The following is a 23,313-nucleotide window of genomic DNA, read 5'->3' as shown; positions in this document are numbered from 1 at the left end:
GTACTTGGAGGGATCAGTTGAGAGATTTTAAACTGGATACAGTCACAGTTGGTGCAAGATGCATGCTGGGAGACGAGGGGAGGGCAGTGGGGGTGGGGATGGGAGTTAGTGATCCTAATACACCCGGAAGTTATGCAGCAGTGCACCCATGGATCTATCACACCTGCCACTGCATTTAAAAAAACAAAAACATTAATGTATTGGAACTTTTGAAATGTTTTTCACTCAGTATAGTATCACTAATATTGTCCTCCTATCTCTGTTAAAACACATTTCAAGTCCACAGAGAAATTATTTAATCTTTAACGTTAGATATATTTATTTGTTTTACACACTGCACATGTAGACTATGTGATTTTTTTCATAAATGCCCATATTTCTATATCCCCTCACCTCTTTATGGACTGTGTCTGTATTGCCTTTCTTTTAAATGTAGAGGAGTCTGCAGAACAAATCTTCCTCCCTTGTGGCTCATCAGCAGCACTGTCATCTGGCTCTGTGTATCTTTGGTCTTTAAAGATTTTATCCTTTCATTGTTGTAGAAAAAAAAGATAATACTTTCCCCCGGTGAATTTCTTTTAACTCATTGCTCAGTGTGAGTCTCAAACAGCAGTTTCTCTGGCAGAGCCATATAACAGATCAGATGTATATCAGTGCTTTTAAAGAGAAGAGAGAGTTTTCTTTGCCTATGAGATTAGGATGATACGTTTTTAATTAACACTCTGCACTGCATGTAGCCAGTGATTTTATGAAAAAAAAAAAACAGTTTAGTCACTTCTACAATAAATAAATGATTGAATCAATAAAAAAAGTGTTAAAAAAGAAGTAAAAGAGCAACAGTATAAGAATAGTTGTGGCTGCAAAATGTGTTTAGATAAGTCCTGACCTGAAAAAAATGCTTTAAAATTTTAAATAGAATCTAAAATAAAAAAAATATATATGTTTGTGATATTTAAAAACACAATTCTATGGCCATTTTACCTACATTTTTACCCACATTTTTTAAAAAGAAATTTTCTAAATTTACTTATTCCTTGCAATTTGCGAGACATGTCTTGTTGTTGCACACTGCCTTTGTCCTCATTTTTTTCAAAGAAGTTGCACCATTTCAAATATATTGAAAACTTTGTGAAGGGCATCTGAATGCAGCACAAGAAAAGTAAAGACGATCCAGGTTTCAAAGAGTTATTGTTGCTATTTTAAACTTGTGCTTTCCCTTTTATGTCAAAACACACTGTGTCATATACACGCATTAAATAAATGTATGTGTGTGTGTGTCCGTTTTTCTCACTAGGTGGCAGTTGTGTTTTAAAGTTTGGGAGCTACATCAGAGCAGGGGTGTTGCTTATGAAATGATTGATTTTTTTTCCGAAATCACACTGGTCACATTATCTCCTTGTCTCGCCCATATTATTATAAATATTCTTGCTGTTTTAAGACACTTAGTAACATGGCATGGCAGGTGGAATCGCCCAGACATGTGGTGCAATATCAGTTATTCATAAATAATTTACTGGACTTTCAGTTTCTAAGAGAATTCCCTCTTTCTGGTATTCTACTATGGGGATTGTAAGTTATCGCGGGACAAACGGCGAGATTCTCGCAGAGACATCGCTCAGGCGTCAGAGCGGCAGAAGAAGACTGTCCTGCAAAACCTCTCTGCTCTGTCCTGTCAAGCATGTCGCGTTGGAGATTGCAGGGACTTCTAGCACCCAAACACAGGAGAATGCGATGTTATAAATGATTTTATAATATAGAGGCGTTTTGTTGAAGCAGAGGGAGATGTCTCGGTGGATTTGGTGTCCGCTCCCCCGCCTGCTGCTGCTGCTGCTGCTGCTGTGGTGTGTGAAGTTCAAGCCCAAGAGGAAAGTGAGTAGAGACAGTAAATTTGGTGTATTTTCACTTATAGCAACGTTATTTATCTTTCCTCGTCTTTGAAACCGACAAATAAAGGGCTATATAGTAGCTTACGTCGTGGAACAAGTAACGTTAACAGGTTGAAGGCCGCTTTTTGATTCCTTCATGTAGCTAAATCACTGAAGTGTCATCCGGCTGAACTTGTTATTGTTGAGTAGCTTTAGCTAACGGTAGCTAGCAGTTAATATCATCATTTCTTACAAACACACTCCGGGTTCAATGTTTATTTAGTCTATTTTATAAGTCTCAAGTCCTGCAAACCTCAGTGAATTTAAGTCAGTTAAGTAATGTCATGGGGTTTGAGAAAGGGGCTTATATTTTACACGTTTTATGTCTTTGAAATCGGAGCAAATAAGCTAAATTTGAATTCAAAAACAACAACGATTTAACAAGAAGTGAGCCACAAAATTAGCAAAGTAGTCGTTAAGTTAGGCCTTCAAGATAATTACCTGAAATTGAGCAAAAAAAAAAAAAAAAAATAAAAAAAAAAAAAAAATAATAATAATAAATAAATAGACAATGACCTGGAAGAGAAGTGATAAAATAAAATAATGAATATAAATAATTACACGATTATATGTTTTCTAGTTTTGATCATTTTCTGATGACTCACTCTATGTCTTTCTCTCCCTCACTTTCTCTCTTTCGCTAGCTCATTTTAGGTCATTTTCTTGTCAACATTTACTATTATTTCATGCAATTTGCACAACATTCAACCTGACAAGTTTCTTATTGCCGATGTTATTATTGATCTTATTGCTGATACTGATTCACGTTTCAGTGGTTTAACAGGATATATATCAGTTTTAAGGAGATGTTTCTTATGCCATCAAAGAGCAGTTCTGACTAAAAAATGTTTTCCCTATGATATTTCATATAAATCTTAACTAGTTTTAGATCATAGTTAGTGTCTAACTGACATGTATTGCAGTATAACAGCATTTGCATCATATAAAGTGTTTGTGCAATTCAGCATAGAAGAGTAAAAAACTGTGATTTATTTTTTTTTAAAGTTCAGCTAAAAGTTCAGCTAATTGTGTCAAAATGTTGAGACCTTGGAATCCAAACAAATGGTTATGAATTGGGTTATGAAAACAAGTGGAGTCAAGAGTATTTACTCTGATAAGTAAATAAAGTTTGCTGTACAGAAAAACACCAGCAGCAGCAGGTTCATATGAAATAACAAACTGGCTTGATGCTCATACATCATAGCTTTTAGGCTTAAGTAACCAGGGAGTTTTGTTAGTATTAAATTATTTAGACTTTGTTCAAAATATCAAGTGTTTCTTCACCTAATTTTAATTTTTGTCAGGGTGGAAAAGACTCTGAAATAGTATTTAGCCCCTCAAGGGACACTAAACTCTCCACTGGGACCAAAGAAATAACTGTAGCACCTCCTAAAGGCACCACCCATTCAAGAGGGAAGCACTAACATTACTAACTTTGAATTTGACATGAGCCGCAGATCCTTAAAAAGTCTTATAAGGAACTGAACACCTTAATTGCAATTAAATGTCTTAAAAGTCATAAAAATGATAAGACACGGGAAGTACGGTTTTTCGAAGTACGATCAAGAAGACCTCACCAAAAACTCATATTTTATGTTGCAATAATCTCCCTTGTCTCACGTTACTGATTTATTTTTTCCCTTCAGTTTTAGCTTCTGTTAAATTACTAAAATGCTGTCTTAAGTCTAATTCCAGCAGCTTTCAAAACTCTTACAAAGTATTAAATTCCACTTTCTTAAAGCTGCAGGAACCCTGCCAATACCTGATCCAGCATTTTAGCCAGTGTTAATTTTCGATACTGGTGTTGGTGTCGTAACGACCATAAAATAAGATTGGGTATATATCCTGGACTATGGTTTCTACCTCTCACAAGCTTCCCTGGTTCACGTGTCAGACAAATCAAGGCAGCAGGTCACTCCTCAGCTGGAGTCTGACCTGCAAACAGTCAGTATGGATAAGTCAGCACGCGTAACCTGTGATTAATCTACACAGCTTTACTTTTCATACTTGACATTCTTCCTCTCCGTCTGAGAGACAAACATATGTAAGCAAACATACAAATACAAAAAGACCATTCATGTGATCTTTGGACAAATACTTAAATACGCACAACCGATGTGTGAACAGACGTCGGTTGGTTACAGGCGGCGGCAAATTTGAAAATGGGTTTTAGCTATTCTGAAAAGGTCGAAGGTCGTGTTGTGCAAGTGCTGTGTTCATTTGCAAACTGGCAGCTATCAGCAAACACTTCCTCAAACTTTGAGGAAATCTGTGATGGAGAGAGAGCTGTAGAGAGAGAGAAATAAAAGTTCAGTCTCACAGTGACGCGTTGAGTTGATGGTTTGTGTGCAGACGATGTGAGGACTAAATGATTGCTGAAATAGTTGTGTGGGGAAGTGTCTTCCAGATTGTGTTAAGTTAGAAAGATTTTATTTGCTAAATATATTTAAAATAAAACAAAAAACGTATCTCTTCACTTTAGCCTTTATTAGCTCTGACTTGCATTTTGCTTCACACTGCTGCACCTCTTTAAAATGTATTTTTCTTAATTTTATACACAATATCTTTAGCTTTATTTTTGTTAATATTATCTCAGTGGGTTTTATTTTCCGTTGTACATTATGCAATCTATGCATTCTATGCAGGCTATTTTTAGCCTTATTTTAATATTATTTTTCTACTATTTTCTAGTGGGTTTTATCCTTGTGAAGATGCATTCTGTTCTATTCTGATATTATCTTATTTTTACATGTGGGTTTTTATAATGTCTTTATGTCTTCTTTGTCTTTTAATATGAAAAGTGCTATACAAACACATTTTCTTCTTCTTCTTCTTCTTCTTCTTCTTCTTCTTCTTCTTCTTATTATTATTTATTATTATTGTTATTATTATTATTTTTAGCATAATTATTATTATCATTTATGTAGCATCTTTTAAAACCAAGTTGACAAAATGATATATGCATATAGAAAAGTCATTCAAAAACAGAAGTCAGAAACAAATTACAGCCCTGTACACAGACCGCCAGTCTTTAAAGATGAGCTTCAGAATGTCTTTTTTAAACAGACTCAGCTGACCAAACAGAAGAGGGGTTAAAGTTGCTTCGGTAACGGTAACATTTACTATCGACAGATGTTTAAGAATGTATTATTAGTCTAATAATTATTAAAACACAACTTGCCATAGATTTTTTTCTCATTTTTTAACTGCACGTGCCTCTCAGCTGAGTGGATCATTGCTGTTGCAGAATGATCACCTGACCTGTCACAGTGTCACACAGCAGATCAAGCGTGCTTTTCTGCACATTCCACTCATACAGATACTTGACGGTTACTTAAGAGTTAATACATCCATAGCTGATCAATTATTGCTGTTTTATTTAAATTGAAAAAAAAAACTGGAAAAAAATGACGAGCACATGATCAGAAGATTGAAGTTAAAGTAGGACTGACAAACAACTTCTATTTGAGTATTTTACTGAATGTATTACAATTTGTGACTATATATTTTAAAAATATTTTTAACTTTTTATCTAACAAAAATGGTCATGTTGCTTACATTCTCCTTGCTTTATAGGCCAGGAAATATATTAAAAATGATTGCAGCCCACTGCAAAATTGAGGACGTTTATACTGCGTTGCTAGATTTCCCTCAAGCACTTAAACAAATGATGCTCACATGCCTCGGTGTAGCTTTCATTACTCAACACGGAGCGTACTTCTTCATTCAGCCTTTTCTGTAAGATCCCTCCCTGATGTGCTGCTGACCTGGTTTTAGGTCACCTACTTGGCTCAGCACCAAATATCAAAGGTGCTGTCTGATTTCAGGTTATCTACAGTTGGCTGTATGTTGCCTGCTGTCCGTCACAATCAGTCGTTTATTCTGCTCCATCGTAACTTAGATTGAATGAAACAGAATACAAACTTAATTTCTTTAATTAGTAGTAGTATGAGTAATGGTGTGACGATGCTCGTGGTCTTTCGATTTGGAAAGACCATGAGAGAGCGAGAACTAATTACCTGACCATCTCATTAGTTTCCAAGCATTCATTTTTTGTTATTTACTTAAAACTTAAAACCAAAATCATCCATTACACCAATGCATGCCTCTCCAAGATTTATCCTAATTTAACAGACTCATGTAATAGGTGTCTACAAGCCCCAGCTCATCACACCCACATGTTCTGGTCTTGCCTGAAGCTTAATATACTCTGGTGTGAGATTTTTAATTGTATTAACACTGCGTTGCCTTGTTTGGAGTTCCTCTACAGCCTGGATTTGTCTTGAGGCATGCAACATGTCCTTTCCTTTACCACCTTGTTGGCAAGGCGACTTATAACCTTAAATGGAAACCTGTTCAGCCTACTACTCAAAAATGTGGTTGAAAGACATTTTACTGTCCACCGGATTGGAGAAACTCACTTTCCCTGGAAGTTTCTCTTTATTCTTTTATAAAAATTTGGAGACGCTAAATTATATTGACCTCACTACCTTGTTGTGACAACAGAGCCTTCTCTTTATTTAAGTTATTTTTATCTGAATATTTATTCATTATTTTCTTATCTTATGTGTAGGTTATTGGTCATTTTGGTGTCACTGCAACCCATACGTTTTGTCATGATTGTTGTCATTAGTGTGATTTCTGTTACTGCCTTTATTTCTGTCACGGTGTCTTTGGGGTGGGGGAGGGGAGAAAACTTTGAAAAAGTGGAAAAACGCTTGGGTGCTCTGTGATTTATATGCCTTGCATTGTTCTTCCAATGAAATTTTTTTTTAAGAAAACAAAAAAAAACAAGAGTCCCATCATGGTCTGAGTACTGTCACATATTTTTTTCTGTTTTTATTTATTAATTTTTTAATGGCAACATATGCGTAGCTACAAGTACTTCAAAGGTATTGATTGCTGGCACAAAAATGAAGAAACATATTTGTTGTATTTGTGATCAAAGATTCACAGCTTTAATACAGAACATGCAACGTGAGCTTGTCCAGTTCAGGGTATATGAGGACACTGCAGCAGAGTGGTTTATGGGCTGCACACTATGATCAATCTATCACAATGAAATCATGAGATTAATCAGATTTTTCCCTCTCTGTCTCAGACCGGGTGATTTTCCTGCCGGGAACGTTCCAGAATGTCAGCGTCTCCCAGAATGAGACGGTGCAGGCCGTGGTGTCCAGGATCCCCGCGGACGTCGCTTTCATCACCCTGCAGTTCCACACGCAGCACCGCAACGCCACGCTCTCCTACACCAAGGTGAGAGAGAGCTGACGTATACTTCTCAGCTTTGAGCACTGAAGTATCATCTGTGACAGACGTGTCTTTCCCTCATCGTCTGGACATGACATGCAGAGCAACACTTCCTACAGTCTTTCTCTAACACCAAAACTTCTAGTGTTGCAGTGTTTGTTAATGCAGTAGCTGACAGGAAATAAACAGACCGTTTCCCTAGCAACAGAATAGCAATGAAGCGGCCTCTATCATTGTACTGATATTATTACAGAAAAATATCTTGAACTTGCGGTTGAGAAGCTGCAACAGAACAGATGATTCCACTTGATATAAATAATAAAAAAAAGTTGGATGAAGTCATGAAATACTGATAACAACAACACAAACAACACAAATTCATTTAGGAGTATTTCTAAAATATAATATTGACATATATACATAGAAGAGTGCTAAGTTAAAGGAACAGTTTGACGTTTTGGGAAGTATTTGCCTTCTTATGGAGAGTTAGGGGAGAACATTAATACCACTCTTATATTTGTACACTAAGTATTAAGCCAACAGCTGGTTATTTTTTAGCATAAAGCCTCAAAATAGGGGTATATAGCTAGCCTAGCTCTGGTTAAATCTAAAAATAAATTACCTAGAAGCACATGCAAAGCTTACTTATTAACATTTTATATTGTATTTGTTTAATCTATCCAAAAAAGAATAAGATATCGTTTTTTTTTTTTTTGTTTCAGATGTAGTCACGCAACCTGTTTCCTCCCGTTTCCAGTCTTGTGCTTAACTAAGCTAATTGGCCACTTGCTCTATCTTTATATTAGTGCACAGCACTCGTTGTCTCTGCTTTGTTTTCAGCAGCGCAGCTAAATAATTGAACACATATCCTCTTTTGATCGTGAATATATTTGGTATAATCAGTTTTAAAGTGTAGCTTTGTCACTTTTATGCACACGTCATGGATAAGATAAACCGTTTACTGAAATGCTACAACTGGACGGATAAGCAACAGGAATCGAGACCTGGTTCCAGGTGAGATTCAGTTCCACATGGTCCAATCCATTCGAATTGTAATGTAATATCTATACCTGTAATATCTGTGAAGTGATCATTTCAATAAAGTGCAGAAAAACAATAAGCAATATGCCAAAATGTGGGTTTAAATTCTAAGAATGCCACGTAATTGACTCTTTACACACAGAAAACTAATCATGCATCAGTAAAATAGTTGTAATGGCACTGGTGTTAATAAAATCCCCAATTCCCATCTGAGGACACAGCACCTTATTTTAAGCTGAAGGATTGTGCGTTTCTCCCCAGATTTCTGTGAGTCGCTGTAGCTAGTTGTGTGATGTTGTATGTTGACTGTCATCGTAAGTAGTGATACTGAGATTGATGAATCTCAGATGCTGAGATCGCTACTGGTTATTACTTTGGTTTCAAAAAAAAAAAAGGGGGGGGGGGCTGTGCGGCACTTCTTCTGCCACTAGACGGCAATACCTGTGACCAAATCACACCTGAAGCACTTTTTGCTCTTACTAAGGGTTTTTCCTTAAGTCTAAATTCTTGCTTGTGTTGTACGTCGCTTTGGATAAAAGCGTCTGCTAAATGAAATTGTAGAATTGTAGAATTGTAGCTAAGTGTTTGTTTATCTCGGGTAGTAGTAGTAGTAGTAGTAGTAGTCAGTACCCAAACAGCCGGTACAGGAACAGCTCATGTAGCTGATTGTTTCCAGTCTTGTTGCCACTGGCTCTGCATTTACCAGCGCTTGTCTTTGTACCGCTTGCTGCTGTGCTCTTCATGGTATAGATATGGCACTGAGCATGACTCCACTCTAAAATTGGCTTGTGAAGATGTGTAGAGTAGAGGCGGGAAAATGAGCTAGCAAGATGAAAGCTCAGTGCGGTTAAATCAGTAAAACAAATGCCTTATCAATTTCTTGAAGCTCTCCACGTCCTTAATCGAGTGATTCTATTGGTGGAAACAGTAAAAAAAAAAAAAAGCGAACTAAAGTGTGACAATCGAGGTATGCTTCATACTGTATGAGCAGTTAGTTCTCCCTCTGATTAATGAATGAGGCTTTGTGAGCGAGGTCGTCTGACCCACTGAGAGAAGTGGCAGTCAGCTGATGTACAGTCCACTGGTCATGAGCAGCAGACAGGACGGCCCTGGGGGGGAAACCTTCTGGCGTCGGTCCCTGGAGTCTCAGGAGACGGCTCGGTTTGGATCCACGCTGCACAGACGGGCGGAGAGACAAATTTAGTTTATTTTTTCTGATGACAGAAACAGCAGAAAGCAAGAGAAAGGAAAACAGATTTGTTTCTCACTGGTAGAAAATGTCTCCCGAGTGGCAGAACTTGACATGGAGGAAATCACTTCTCCGAAAGGAGGAAAAACAGGAAGTGAGTTTTTAAACTGAAACAGAAAGTTTCATAAAGGCTGAACATGCATACTACAACACACTTAACTTTATATTATCTTTCACATATTTCTGTCCCCTTTATTTTTATCACTTTCTCATAGAATAGAATATCTTGATTGTCATTGTACATGTACAACGAAATTGGATGCAATCCCCATCCAAGTGCAAAAAAACATATTATAATTATAATAAATAAGAATGACTCTAAAGCTCATTATAAAACTATAATAAAAAGAAAAAAGAAAAGGAAAACACAAGCAAACAAGACATTTTCACAACTCGCATGAACACACTGCACAGTTTCAAATCCACACTTAAAGTTTGGGCGATGTTAAGCGCAGTTATGGCTCTAGGGTGAAAATTGTCTTTTAATCTGTTTTTCCGTGTTTTCATAGCTCTGTAACGTCTGCCTGATGGTAGCAGCAACCGGTAAACCACAAGATCCTCTTTTTCTACTTTATCAGTCAGTGTGGTTATTTCTACCAATGCTGACTATCCATTTCTTAACCACATGTACTAAACTCCACCAGATAAACTTCAGCATGTTTAAAATGGAAAGTGGAATAGCTTTCGAATAGCCTTCGAAAACACAGTGTGCGAGGCTGAATCGCTGCTGTGAGTGTTTCCCTCTGGTGACTAATGAGAAGTCACATTAAGCTGAAAATCCTTTACACACTTGTGATTAGAATGGTTTGAAGTAGCTCTACCGCTGTGGTGTATTAAATAAATCCAGTAAAAACCACATCGAATGGAGTATCTCTACCCACTCCCAGCGCTGTCTCATAACAGCAAGACGAGGGTCATACAATGGAGTTATTGTATGAGCAGTTGGACTGAGAGTCATATTATGTGGGCGCAGTGTTTCGATGCAGCCGGGCTCGTCACACTGCAGTAATTCAGTGTTTGCAAACTAAAAAATATGTGGCAAAGTAAATGGTATGCTCCCTGAAAATGATATCTTGACCTTGCTCTCTGTCATAATATCACAAGTCTGACTTTGATACCAGTCTTAAATGTTAACAATTCGATGCTATTTATTACTAGTTAATCACAATTTGTGTGCAATAGAAAAAATTACATTATAGAACAAAGCACAATGAGAAAGGGACAAAACTAGCCCAAAGACATAACACATGAAGATCATCTATAGAAAGACTTGCCTTTAAAGGTGGGTTTTTAAGAGTTTAAGTATACAGTAAATCTGATAGATTGGGGAAGAAGGTTCTAGAGGCTAAAACAAATGCATGATCACATTTAGTTTGGCAGCTGGAGCAAGGGATGGATGAGAGGCCGAGATCTGAGGATCAGAGTGAGCGAGAAGTAGAATAAGAAACGAGGACATCAACGGGTTGTATTCACAAACGTTATGAGAATACTCTTAGACCTCCTAACTTGGCCTAAAAACTTTAAGTAAGGGGTCCTAGCTTAGAAGTGATTTAGGAGAGGTCTAAGACCAACTATGAGCAAGGAGGGGACAGAAAGTTTTATCTTAGTAAGGAGGTGGTTGACCCCGCTGCTAGGTATGGCACATTCTTTAACAGATGTGATAGGTTGTCACAGTTACACCCTTTGTGAGTCTGCAAGGTGTGGACATCCAGAGGACATGAAATGAACTGCATCACAATATGAGACCGTGAAAGTGGTGTCATTGTTTGACTGATCAGTCCTTTGATGGAAGTTTAAGACAGACTGTAGTCATCACTGCCGTACTGTAGCATATTCCCAGTTTTTCAAATATATTAGTGCTGTGATCACTTTATTTCTATACCTTTATTATATTGGGCGGGTGAACGTATTCCTTATGAGATTGAACATAAACATTATCACTGCACTATCTAATCTGTAGCATTTCATTAACCCATTATCATTCAGCATATTGAGAATAATTCTCTTACCTCTTTAAGTTCCTGCCATTTTCTCCTATGCATAAGAAACTCTTACAAGAACCTTAAAAGTCCAACAGTTTTTCCCCTTAGGAGCTCTCATAAGGGAAAAGACGCTTTGTGAATAACTTTGATCCAGCTAGACTGAAGCAATTCCAATTATCCAGTTGGGAGAAAATGAAAGTGTGAATTAACAGTTCATGTTTCGTGGAAGACATAACACATCTGATTTTTGAGATATTTTTTAGCTGAAGGAAAAATGACTGGATGAGCTTAGTAACATGATGTTCAAAGGTCATTTACTGATCAAAGATGATGCAGAGATTCATTATAGGTTTTATATTTTAGTTAAGTGGGCCAATAAACAAATAAACTGCTGCAGAAGTTATCAGGAGCAGTTAAAAGAATTTCTGCTTTGTCAGGCGTTTACGTGGAGGAAATTAAGAGACATCTAATCGGTGGTGGCAGCTTAGCAATCATGGTGGGAGGGCACTTGTTTTAGGTTGTTGGGTTTGACAGAGAAATAGATGTGTGTATTATCAGTGTAACAGTGATAGGACACTAGCAATCCCTTGAAAATGAATAAACACTGGTTAAGGGGTTTTTTTTCAGCCACAGATTAATATGCATTGGCTATTGGCAATAAACCACAGTGCCCAGGTTCATCATAGGAAAAGAAAAATCAACCAGTGCAACAGCATGACTCATAGATGGAGACACAGTGGAGCTCTATGGCACAAAAGAACATATGTATCTACATGTTTGTAGATACATATGTTGTTGTTGGAATCTTTTCATGGGATTTGTGGACAACAAAATTTAACATCTCCACATTTGTCTGTGAACCCTTGGACTTATTTGAACCCCCCACTTGAGCAGAATTAATTCTGTTTCATCGAATTTATCAGCAGCTAATGCAATTTGTTCTAAAGAAGATTTCCACATATTAAAGAGAGTGTGTTTCAGTTGAAGGACACAGTCACAAGTCACAGTCACAGTCACAGTCTCATGATGGTTATCATAAGCTCAGCCATTAAAAATGTCACTGACTTGAGGCATTAATAACACAGTAAATAATCCATGAACAAAGAAGCAGGTGTTTAGTGATGTTTTCAGAAGAGAAAATATTTATTGCTGGCTGGCAGATAATTGTCTCACCATTTTTATCCAGAAGGAAATATCTCTAGATAACCATAAAAATTTGTATGGATATTCGTGGTCCCCTGAAGTCAAAGCATACTGACTCTTTGTGTTCCTCTGACTTCTCCTCTATCACCACAATGAGCTAGATATTTGTGGTTTTTTAGTGAAATGCCAAGGCAACTATTGGATGGATCGCAGTGATATTTGTTAAGGAAATGAATGTCCCCTTCTGGATGAATTGCATTTAGCATGGTTTGCTGTATTTTTGCTATCCCATTTTGTGCTGATAAGATGATTTTTCCCTTTGGTTCAGATGCCAGATCTGGGTCTCTCCCTGACGGCAGTGGACTCGGGCCTCCTGTCGGCTCTACAGCCGGGCCAGGCCTCCCTCTCCTTGTTCCTGTCCTCTCCTGATGGTAGCACTGTGTCGGGCACCGGGGTCATCCTCCCATACTCCAGCACTGGTAGGTCCTCTTAAACACTAGATTTGCTGATTGTGTAAGGCCATTAAAAGATGTTTCAGCGTGCTTCTCTTCTGATTTGTTTTGACTCATCTCGTTTTGCATGAGAAGTCAGAAACAAGGAAGTTGCAGCTGCTGATCGTAAAAACTCTGCACGGTAACTTTCGCCACGGGCTAAAAAAAAAACATAACTTGAATGTGATTTTAAACTTGAGGAAGCTCGTGCAGACCATGAGTGAGCACTGGCAGTGATTGTGCATGCTTGCTCTTACGTCTTTCTTGTGTGTTGAAACACTCTTACAGCAAGTCATCCTGACATGGCACTGTGCCACTAAACCCCCAGGGAGTGTGTTTTGATTTCTGTTTATCAAAAATGTCAGATACAGCATCTATTTAATAACTGTGTTCCTTTATAGATCCGGTGCCTGGAGCTTGTAACATGGAGTCCAACCTGGACATTGACCCAAACATCTACGTCCACTACAATCTCTACGAGACCACGATCCGTTTTGCACCTGCAAACTTAGGATATGAGAGGTAACTCATTAGACTGAGCGCCTGCTTCACTTCCTGTTTGGCCTGTTCAACTGTCGGCAGCAGCAACTCTGCTTAAATCACATCTGCCAGAACCTGTACATCAAGCTACCTTGCTGTTTATTTGCTTGGAAATGACCTCTCTCTTTCACACACACACACACACACAGACACACACTCAGACAGCCTCCTCCTCGCTGTGGCTAACAGTACTCGCTTGATTTGCTCAAGAATGTGTTATGTGTCACAAAGCCGTCTTGAGGCGGATAAACAGAAGATTCGTTCTCTTGTTAAGTCATTTCCTGTTGTGTCATTGCCTGCCAGTCTGCAGCCGCACACACTCCAAATGTTTTTAAAACTCTGGTCAGGTTTTGTTTATCCGAATGGTTAGTGCTTTTGAGGAACAGATGGTTTCTACCTGCAGTTTTCGGTTCTTTATACTAGTTTCTGCTGTGTTGAAAAGAAATGGCTTGAGGGATATTGTGTCAGAGTTAGGATGATTTGGAAACTGCATGCATAAAATGTGGCAAATTTTGTATTCACCTTAATACCAAACAAACAATAAAGGCTTTATTGGCTGTCTTTGTTCATTTCAGTTAAAACGTTACTCGGTTGACGTGTCTGACTGGTGTTTTTGGTTATTATGGCAGATGAGGAGCTCACATGATGACTGCACCTACCACGCTGTCTATTATACCCAATTGTGCTGTTAAACTTGTGTAAAAGTGTAACTGGATTTTGACGGTCACATTATCATGCTGAAAAAGGGACAAAAGTAGCTGCACTCAAAGAAACACAGGCTTCATTTGCAGAAACAGGCATTTCATTTATTTTTCATTTATCTTTTTTTTTTTTTTTAAATTATGCACCAGTCTATAAACACTTTTATTTCAAGTTGAGCATTGTAATGTTTATTGAGATTGACTCACTTTGGCTCTTTCAAATTGGCTTATTTTTTCTTGGGTTTCTGCTTTTTTAGAATATATTAGGAAATGCAGAAATTAAAATAGTGATTTTTTTTCCATAAATTTTTACTTTTGGATGTTACTATGCTCTGGAGTTATTGGAATTGTGTGGATCACATGAATTGGAAACAGTCCTAAACAGCTATCACTGGATTCAAATTCTATAAACAGTATAAAGATGTTAGTGTACATCTTTTTTTTTTTTTTTTTTTTTTTTTTTTTTTTTTTTGGACTTAGACGACTTTAGTGCAAAAGAATTCTACAACTGTGCAGAAATAACAGGTTTAAAAAGAATGAACAGACATGCAAAAAAATATTAGTATGCATGAAGCAGGTTTGTACCTCTGCTGTGCTACATCTCTGGTTTCAGCATTCACATATTCACTTTTTTAGTTCACAGCAGCGGTAAGCACAGTGCACAGATAAACCACAGAGTTATAAAGAATGACACTTATATAATCACATTATGTCCGTTTCTGTTTTAGTGTATTCACACTCATTCTCTCGCTCCCGCCCACTCTCTCGCTTTTGTTGTCCTGTTTGCCCTCTTCCACACTCTTTGTCTGCCTGCTTTCAGTGTGTTTGTTAAATGGCATTTTAACATAAATATCATTAACCCTTTAACGCCTGGATCTACGTCAGTTTTCTTTTTGCTTGCTGCATTCAGACGCCTGTCTCTAGCATTTACATGTTTGAAACCTCAGAAAATTGGCTTGATTTCTTTCAGAACCATGGGGGGAATAAAGCATAATAAGCAGCTTAGCAAGAAATGCCTTGCAAACTAAAAAAAATTAAAAATAAAAAGCTTGCTTGCAAATTTTTGGGGCCATTTCTCTTTGAGTTGCTCGTCCTTTTGCCATGGTTTTGAAAAAGGAAATCAAGCCAATTTGCTCCAGTTTCAAAGGGTTAAATGAAGTTTCCATATATAGTAGAAACTTTTTTGCCAAAGTGAGGAGCACTGCATTATCTTAATGACTATATCATAGACATGGAGCCTTTCATTTATTGTAAATCACACTAGAAAAGAGCCCCAGACAGATAAATATTCTAACTAAAGCCAACAGGTAGTTTGATTTGTCCTGACTGTCGTTGCTCTCCATCAGGGGAGAAACTCCGCCAGCCTGCGACCAATCCACCGATGCCAACACTCGTTGGCGGCTGCAGTATGATGTCTACCAGTACTTCCTCCCTGAGAGCGACCTATCAGAGCGCAGCCTCTTTAATGGCATTCATGCCGTGGCCGACATCAAGGGCATGATGGAGAACGGCAGACGGGTGGGGCATCAAGAACACTACCATTTACCATGCTTATGTCCTACTTTTAGCTGTGAATGTTTGAATCAAAAAGAACATGTTTAAAAATAGTTATGATAAATTATGATAGTAAAACAGGCGTGCTGCTTGCTACTGTAACTCTTCATCACCTCGTCCTTCTGCAGGTCATGACGCTGTTATCATCAGATGTGACCATGGTGATGTTCAACTCCATCCCTGGTCAGGGCGTCATCTTTTCGGTCATCGTCAGAGACCCGCTGTTGAACACCTCGGCCTCCTACGTCCCCGTCCACACCTACGCCTGCAGCTTTGCTTCCGCTCTGGACGGCTGTCAAACACTCGGTGAGTTCCTGTGTTTTTCTGCAGATCTGTTTATCATATTTGTTTGATTTTTTATCTTTAATTCCGTGGTAAAATGGTTTGTGAAAACCTTGCATAGATTAATTTATTGATGAAACCATTTTTTAATGGAACATTCTTGTGATAGGATGGCAGCTAACTGCATTCAGCAAGTTTATTTCCAGTATTTCTGATTCAGGGTATCCTAAATCTACGGAACAGAATGCATTAAAAAAAAACTGAAATCACATTTAATGTATGCTTATTCCCCAAAAGGACTATTTGTCAGTCACTCTCCCTGTATAATGGGGAATTCATGAGGAAAACTTTGTTTTCCGAGTGTGCCTCCACAGTGAAGGAATCCTTGATGAACTGAAGTCATAGGGGCCCATGCTTAAAATAAAACTATATCAAACATTCATTTAAAAATTCATACAACAACAAAGGCAAGGAACACTGTGAAAGAAGCCTTGAACTTTAGCGACTCTACTTTGAACACATTTAATGATTAAAAATATTTCATTTTCAGGAAAAGTATCCACAAAGGTGTTCTTCACCATCGCTGGCATGGCAGGCCTGTTTGTCTGCTTTTTCGGGCATCGGTTCTTCAAATGTGGTGAGTAATTATCATCAATTAATCCTGTCAAACCTGAGCAGATTGGCTTGATTTCATACAAAGACATGGGAGGAAAGTGATGCTCAAAAATAATATGTAATTAAGATGATTATAGATATAGTTTTTAGACATTTAAAAAAAAAAAAAAGATCCAAATCCACTAATTTCTTGCAATTTCTGGAACACTTCTTGCCAAGTTGCCTTTCTCCCTATGTTTTCAAAAAATAATAAGGGAGGGAAAGAGAGCATTGTACATCTACCTTTTCTCTTGTGAATGTATAATATATACTGCTGATGCTCAACTACAAATATGTTTAAAAAAAAGAAAAGAAAGCAATGTCAAAGGGTTAATGACAGCATGGCTTCATCTTTTCTTAGTGTTTACTGAGTGAACAAGTTTCCATAAAGCAACTCTCTGTTTCAACTCAAACTGAAAGTTACGCCTCTTCTAAAGTTAGCTTTTTCCGGACACAGTTCACTCCGGGGTCAACAGGATAGATAAATGGGGTCAGAGGTCATGTTTGCGAGTCTGAAATGTCCTCATAGGGACTGAAAAATGGCCCATACGGAAGCAAAGCTCTGGTGTGGTGCTGCCACAGTACAGCAAAGAGGTGTTGATACTTTTACTTCATCCCATGTAGTCATTCATCTGCAAGTATAAGTCAATCACCGGCTGTGCACTGCAGAAACTACACTGTCTCTCGTTTGGTTTCCTCCACATGTGATGCAAAAATGTATTTGTTCCAAACTGAACCCGTGACTGTGATCTGCAGCTGCTGCCAAAAGCTTCTGGAAGATCTCCAGAGGATGTGATGTTTCTTCTGGAGTGTGTTGTTTCATCCACATCCAGCACACACATTTTCATCAGGATTCGGAAGATTGCCCGTTTCTATGAATGATTGCGTTACTGTTTTATTTAGCCTCTCTGTGCCTCTGTTGTCTCCTTCTCACCTGTCCTCTTTTTCTGTCTCTTGCCATGCAGAGATGTTTTGCATGGGATTCAGCTTTGCAGCGTTTTTCTTCTTTGTGCTGATGAAAAGGACCACAGGACTGGACTATGATAGTGAGTTGTTTTTTTTGCATGTAAAATTTCAAAAACTGCCCCAGGCTGCATTTCATCCCAGAATGAGAATCTCTCAACTTTGGTGTGTGTCCGTCTCTCTGCAGTCTGTCTGGCCGTGTCAGCAGTGATCGGTGTGGTGGGCGGGGTCCTCCTGGTGATGAGCTGGTGGCGTTTCGGTTCAGTCATGGCATGCATCATCGTGGTTGGACTGATGCTTGGCTTCCTCATCGCCGCCACAGTCCTCTTCACTCCTCTTGGTAGGAAAAAAAAGCTATCTGGTCCCCAAACATGACCCCAGGTGTTTGAGATATCCGCCCTCTCTCCAGTACAACAGAGCTAGATTGCACTCAGCACTTTGGGGTGAACTGTCCCTTTAGAGACTGTTACGTGTAATATACACTGAGTGTGTTTCACGTGTGTTTTGTGATCTTTGTTCAGGTGACCTGGATGTGTTCCGGCGCTCAGATCTGGTTTTCTGGGTGACGTTCTGCTGCATCATGCTCATGGTTCCGCTTATCTTCGTGCGTTGGCCTAGAGAGGTAAAAGATGCACCTCTTTATATTCATAAAGATATACAGCTTCCTCTCATTGAATTACTTCTTTAAAGGCCACCACATCTACAGACTTTCTTTCGTCCTCTCTTTTTTTCTGTCCTTTTCATTTGTTCCTCTATTATTATTTTATTATTAGTTTGTTTTTTGGTTTGTTTTATTTATTTTTTGTCTGTCTGTGAGGTCTTTGCTAATTTGTTTAATTTTTCATTGCTGATTATTGCACAACTACTGTCCTTGTTTACTATGTTTTGTATCGTTTTGCACATATTGATCTTCCCTTTTTTGCAAAATTAAAAAAAGAGAGCGGTAACAGATAAAACACTTCAGTCCATTCACTACAGCAAATGCAGGATTCAAGCTCTTTACTTTGGCATCATCTAGTGGAAATAACAAAAATGACATGATGATAGGCAGCACACTGAAACATTTGTGATATGGTACAATCATGCAGAATAAATTAAATAAATGACCTGAGCAAATGGGCTTCATTTCTTTCAAAAACATGGAAAGAAGGCGATGTGCAACTTCATAGGCAATCTCCCCAAAATTAGCAAGAAATTAAAAAAAAAAACAAAAAAAACACAGTTGCAAGAAAATTACCAGAATTAGTAAAAAAGGAAGGAAAAGTGACAGAACAAAAACAGAAAATGACCTAAAAAAGTGCTAAAATAAAATTTTAAAAAATGTAATGTGATTTTTATCTGTAATCTAATTTTAAATATATAATTGTGATAAGTATAAATAAAGTTTTTTCTATATTTTCTTGTCACCTTTTAATAGTTTTTTGCAATCTACAGGACGTTTCATGCCAAGTTGCAGATTGCTTTTTTCCACTTAAAAAAAAAAAAGAAATCAGATTTTAGTGGTTTAAATACTTGCGAAAGGCATCTCAAGGCTGCACAGGAAAACTGATGTCGTTTTAGGTTTAAAGGTTAAAAAAATTATGTCAGCACTATCTTATGGTCAAATATTTGCCTACAAAAAGCCAGCATTCCTGTTTTTTTGTTGTGTTTCACTTAAGAGGCTTTTTAGCCAATAAAAAGCTCATTGTAAATTAAAAAAGTAAGAATGTTCTTCACATATAACTTGACTAACTGTGATGTTTTTTGTATTTCTTTGTCATCAGGGAAACATCGTCACATGTGGCGTTGTCGGGGCTTATGCTGTAGTTCTGGCTGTCAACGCTTACACTTACACCAGCCTGTCTTACATCACACTGAACATCCTCAAACGCTTCCTCAACAACAACTACAGTGCGGTGTTCACTGACGTGCCCTTCCAAACCATCGGTGAGTTCACAACTGAATATTAGTAACACTGCCAAATGCTTGGGTCTCATTTAACACAACCTTGTGTTTCTGTCTCTTCATCCCTACAACAAGACTACGTCATGATCACGGTGTGGGTGGTGCTCGGCGTCTGCGGTATCGTCATGCAGCTGTACCGGGAGCGCTCTCGACCGTTCTTCCCGCCCAGCCCGTATCTCATGTGGCTGCAGGAACGCGAGCGCAGAGAGACCAACGTCCTTGACCCAAGCCACCACTTCCCCACGCTGCCTAACCGCCTCCTGGCCCGAGCGCGGCAGCTCACCAAGAAGGTGGAGCCAGCTGGAGAACACACACCTCTGCTACTGTAGTCGCCCTCACTGTCTGTGTCTAAAGGCAAATTATAGGTACAGTCGGGGTCTGAACCAGAGAGTAGGAGATCCCTGTGATGCATTTTCTAGAGGAACATTGTCCCTCATAACTGGTGCTGGGACAAGGTACCAGTTCAGTTGATTGAAGGATGGTCTCAGTTAAAATGCAGCAGAACTGACACCAAGATGCTGTTACATCACTGACACTCTTCAGGGGGATGTGAATCTCTTAAACGTTTTGTAGAAGACTGTGACTTTTTTTCTTGAACGTCACTTTTATTTAATATTTAAAGGAGCAGTATGTAGGATATAGTGGCATCTAGTGGTTAGGTTGCAGATTGCAACCAACTGAAAACCCTCTCAACCCTCCTAAAGTGACCTTCAGGTAACATCAAAACACAAATGGCCCTATCTAAAGCCAGTGTTTGGTTTGTCCATTCTGGGCTACTGTAGAAACATGACGGTGCAACATGGCAGACTCTGCGGGCAAGGAATTGCTCCCTATGTAGAAATAAACAGCTAATTCTAAGCTAACGAAAAACACCACAATCCTCTTTTCAGGTGATTATACACTAACAAAGACATATTGAATATTTTGTATAATTTCTTTCAATAGATCCCCCTAAATCCTACACACTGGATCTTTAAATGACCCCTAACAATCACTGAAGCTGTTTAAGAAGAACTTGTGAAATATCTCTGAATGTCTAAAAAGTAGCTGTCGAGGCTTTTTGGTGTCTATTGCTTCTTGCACTAAAGTCACAAACTACTAACAGTTAACAAAACGAGGCTTTTATCTGTGGATGCTGTGGATTGATTCAACATTGTTCTCAAAGCAAGAAATATTTGAGTTGTACTTTTTGTTGACCAGCTGGCATCTTTAAAACTGTCCACTCAGGACTTCATTTTGTTGTAGGGTGGTTTGAAACTGCACCCTTAAATGAGATATACAGTGTATCTTAAAGGTATAGTTCACATTTTTTGAAATGGTGTTGTATGGGGTACTTATTCATAGTCATAGTCATAGTGTGTCACATACAGTAGATGTCAGTCAGTACGCCCCCAGTTTGGAGGAGCAGACAGAAGTAAGACACAGAAGCTAAGCAATGTACTTCTGTGGATGTTGGTCAGTGACAAAATGTATTTTAGCCACCTAAAAATGTTCCACTGGAAAAATAATCAGTTCAAATGTACACTATAGTTATATTGAGAGTATTTTCTCCACCTTACCTTTCCGTTGGTCAACCTTTTCCAATCATGGATGTATTAACGAAGTCTGAATACAGCCATTTAGGCGGGGCCTGGTTCATTGATATGAGAGCTGCTCTTTGGCGCATGAAACAAAACAACCTCTTTTTCCGGGTATAAAATACAATAAGATATCCTTATCTACTGGTCCATCGGGCATGAGCACTAGAGACTTACGGCGGCCAAGTGGGATCAAGTGTGCCAGAGCAGTTAACTTCAGCAGGCAGAGCGACTGATTTCCGGTTTAGTGCTTTGCTAGCTTGAATGGTAGTCTAAAAAATGTCATCTTTTGGCTTTCTGAGACTTTCCAAATGTTATTAAACTGGATGGCTAGATAGTAAAATTAGTCATTTTGTGGATGTTTCGACGCTCACTAAAAAATATTTACTGATTCACAGACATCTCTTTCCTGATGTAAGTCAATGAGGAAACGTCTGTTTGCGCCCGTGGGCTTCAGATGACCACCCTGGACAGTGTAATTCCACTTTTGGCCACAATGTCAAATTTGCATCAGAGCCTGGCGCACCTCCTGGGGGCTTGGTTTTGATGGGGAAGGCATTAACAGCTTCATTTCCCTGTGTCTGTTCTCGTCAGAGCCACCAGACTCTATTGCAAAAAAGGTCATTTTAGCTCGCTGAACATGGGAGTTGCTTGTCTACATCTGTTTCATTAAGTTAGTCAGTTCGTGTTATTGTGTGACTTTGGTGAATCTGAATTAAACCTTTTAAAAAAACAAAGTTACACAATAACACAAAAAACAAAGTAAGTAAAGAGCAGCTCCTGTTTTCAGTAAGGTTAAATCACTGTTTTTCTCAATGGAGTCTGTCTTTGAAGAGAGAGTATATACTGGTTGGAAATCACTGTGTGACATGAAGTTGAAGCAGTGAAAGTACTCTCAATATAGCGAACACTTGAACTGTGACTCTTTTATGTGGCTAAAATGCATTTTGTTGCTGGCACCCTCCATGTCAAACTCCAGCCTGCTTCTCAAAACTGGAGACGTGCTGACGGACATCTACTGTTAGTAATATTCTGTCTATAAATAACTTCATCAAAAACCCCAATCTGAAAAGTCCCTTTACACTCAAATTAAAAACCTAAAATACGCTGGATCCCCTATAATTTAACAGATAAAGTTTGTTTGTTGAGTTGATGTTTTAGACTAAAATGTGCCATTTAACCCTGAAAGTCTTAGTCACAGCGGTCACGCAGGTCACTGAAGATAAAGGTCACAAACCAGCAACCAAACAAAAACTGACAAACTAAATGAGCACAGTGTTGCACAGTTTTTAACCCTTTGCACAGATTAAGGAAAGAAAACTATTTTTTCTGCGTCAGTGTTTAACAGGTGTTTAACCCTCTTTGCTCACTTGTGTGTCTTTGACAGGACTTAACTTTGAGGTCTGGTCAGTCTTTTTGTAATTTGCACACTTTTTTTAATGTATGTGACTTGTCTGGCTGTAATGGTGCTGATTGATTATCTGTTAATCTGTGAATGTTTTTTTAAACTGCCGCCTGTGTGCCATGTCTTTTTCTCAGGGTTTCACACTCAGCTTTGAGACCACAATGCAGAGAGTATTAATGAAACCTTCGACTCGGACTTCAAGCCTGTAAATGTCTGCCAGTATTTTATTCAGCCACTTTCTGGTCCTGTGGCTTTTTAAATAAAACACAAAACAATATGCAGACTTGTCTTTGAATATAAGGTTATTGGTAATTTGTAACTGAATGTGTTTTGATATTTAATAAATGCCTACAGATAAAGGCTGTTAAATCTATCTTGCTGTTATGCTATGCTGATTAAGAGACCCCATTTTTTCAGTGTGATGAAAAAAAAGATACTTTAAGTCATTTTATCGTAGAATAGTAAAGTATTGCAAAATTATAACTCTGTACCTCCAAATAACAACTCAAAATGATTTCCTTACCTCAAAATGATGATTTATCATGAAACAATAAGGAAGTTTCTCAAAAATAATGCTAAACTCCTCAAATATTGACTTATTTTTTTTAAGTA

The 23,313-nt window shown here is 38.3% G+C and overlaps 1 protein-coding gene across 1 annotated transcript; it reads left to right on the top strand.

Moving 5' to 3' along the window:
• The first annotated feature begins 1,511 nt into the window (after positions 1-1,511).
• Positions 1,512-22,053, top strand: tm7sf3 (transmembrane 7 superfamily member 3). The gene is given in 13 exon segments (XM_042511452.1): positions 1,512-1,842; positions 1,845-1,869; positions 7,027-7,181; positions 12,919-13,069; positions 13,483-13,603; positions 15,669-15,840; positions 16,005-16,182; positions 16,709-16,795; positions 17,778-17,858; positions 17,963-18,115; positions 18,297-18,397; positions 19,539-19,701; positions 19,795-22,053. Coding segments are annotated over 13 exon segments (1,701 nt in total). The 5' UTR covers positions 1,512-1,782; the 3' UTR covers positions 20,049-22,053.
• Positions 22,054-23,313: the final 1,260 nt, after the last annotated feature.

Source organism: Plectropomus leopardus, chromosome 22 (assembly GCF_008729295.1).
Source record: "Plectropomus leopardus isolate mb chromosome 22, YSFRI_Pleo_2.0, whole genome shotgun sequence".
In the NCBI taxonomy this organism is placed as follows: Eukaryota; Metazoa; Chordata; class Actinopteri; order Perciformes; family Serranidae; genus Plectropomus; species Plectropomus leopardus.
This window is presented reverse-complemented; position numbering and strand designations above follow the sequence as displayed.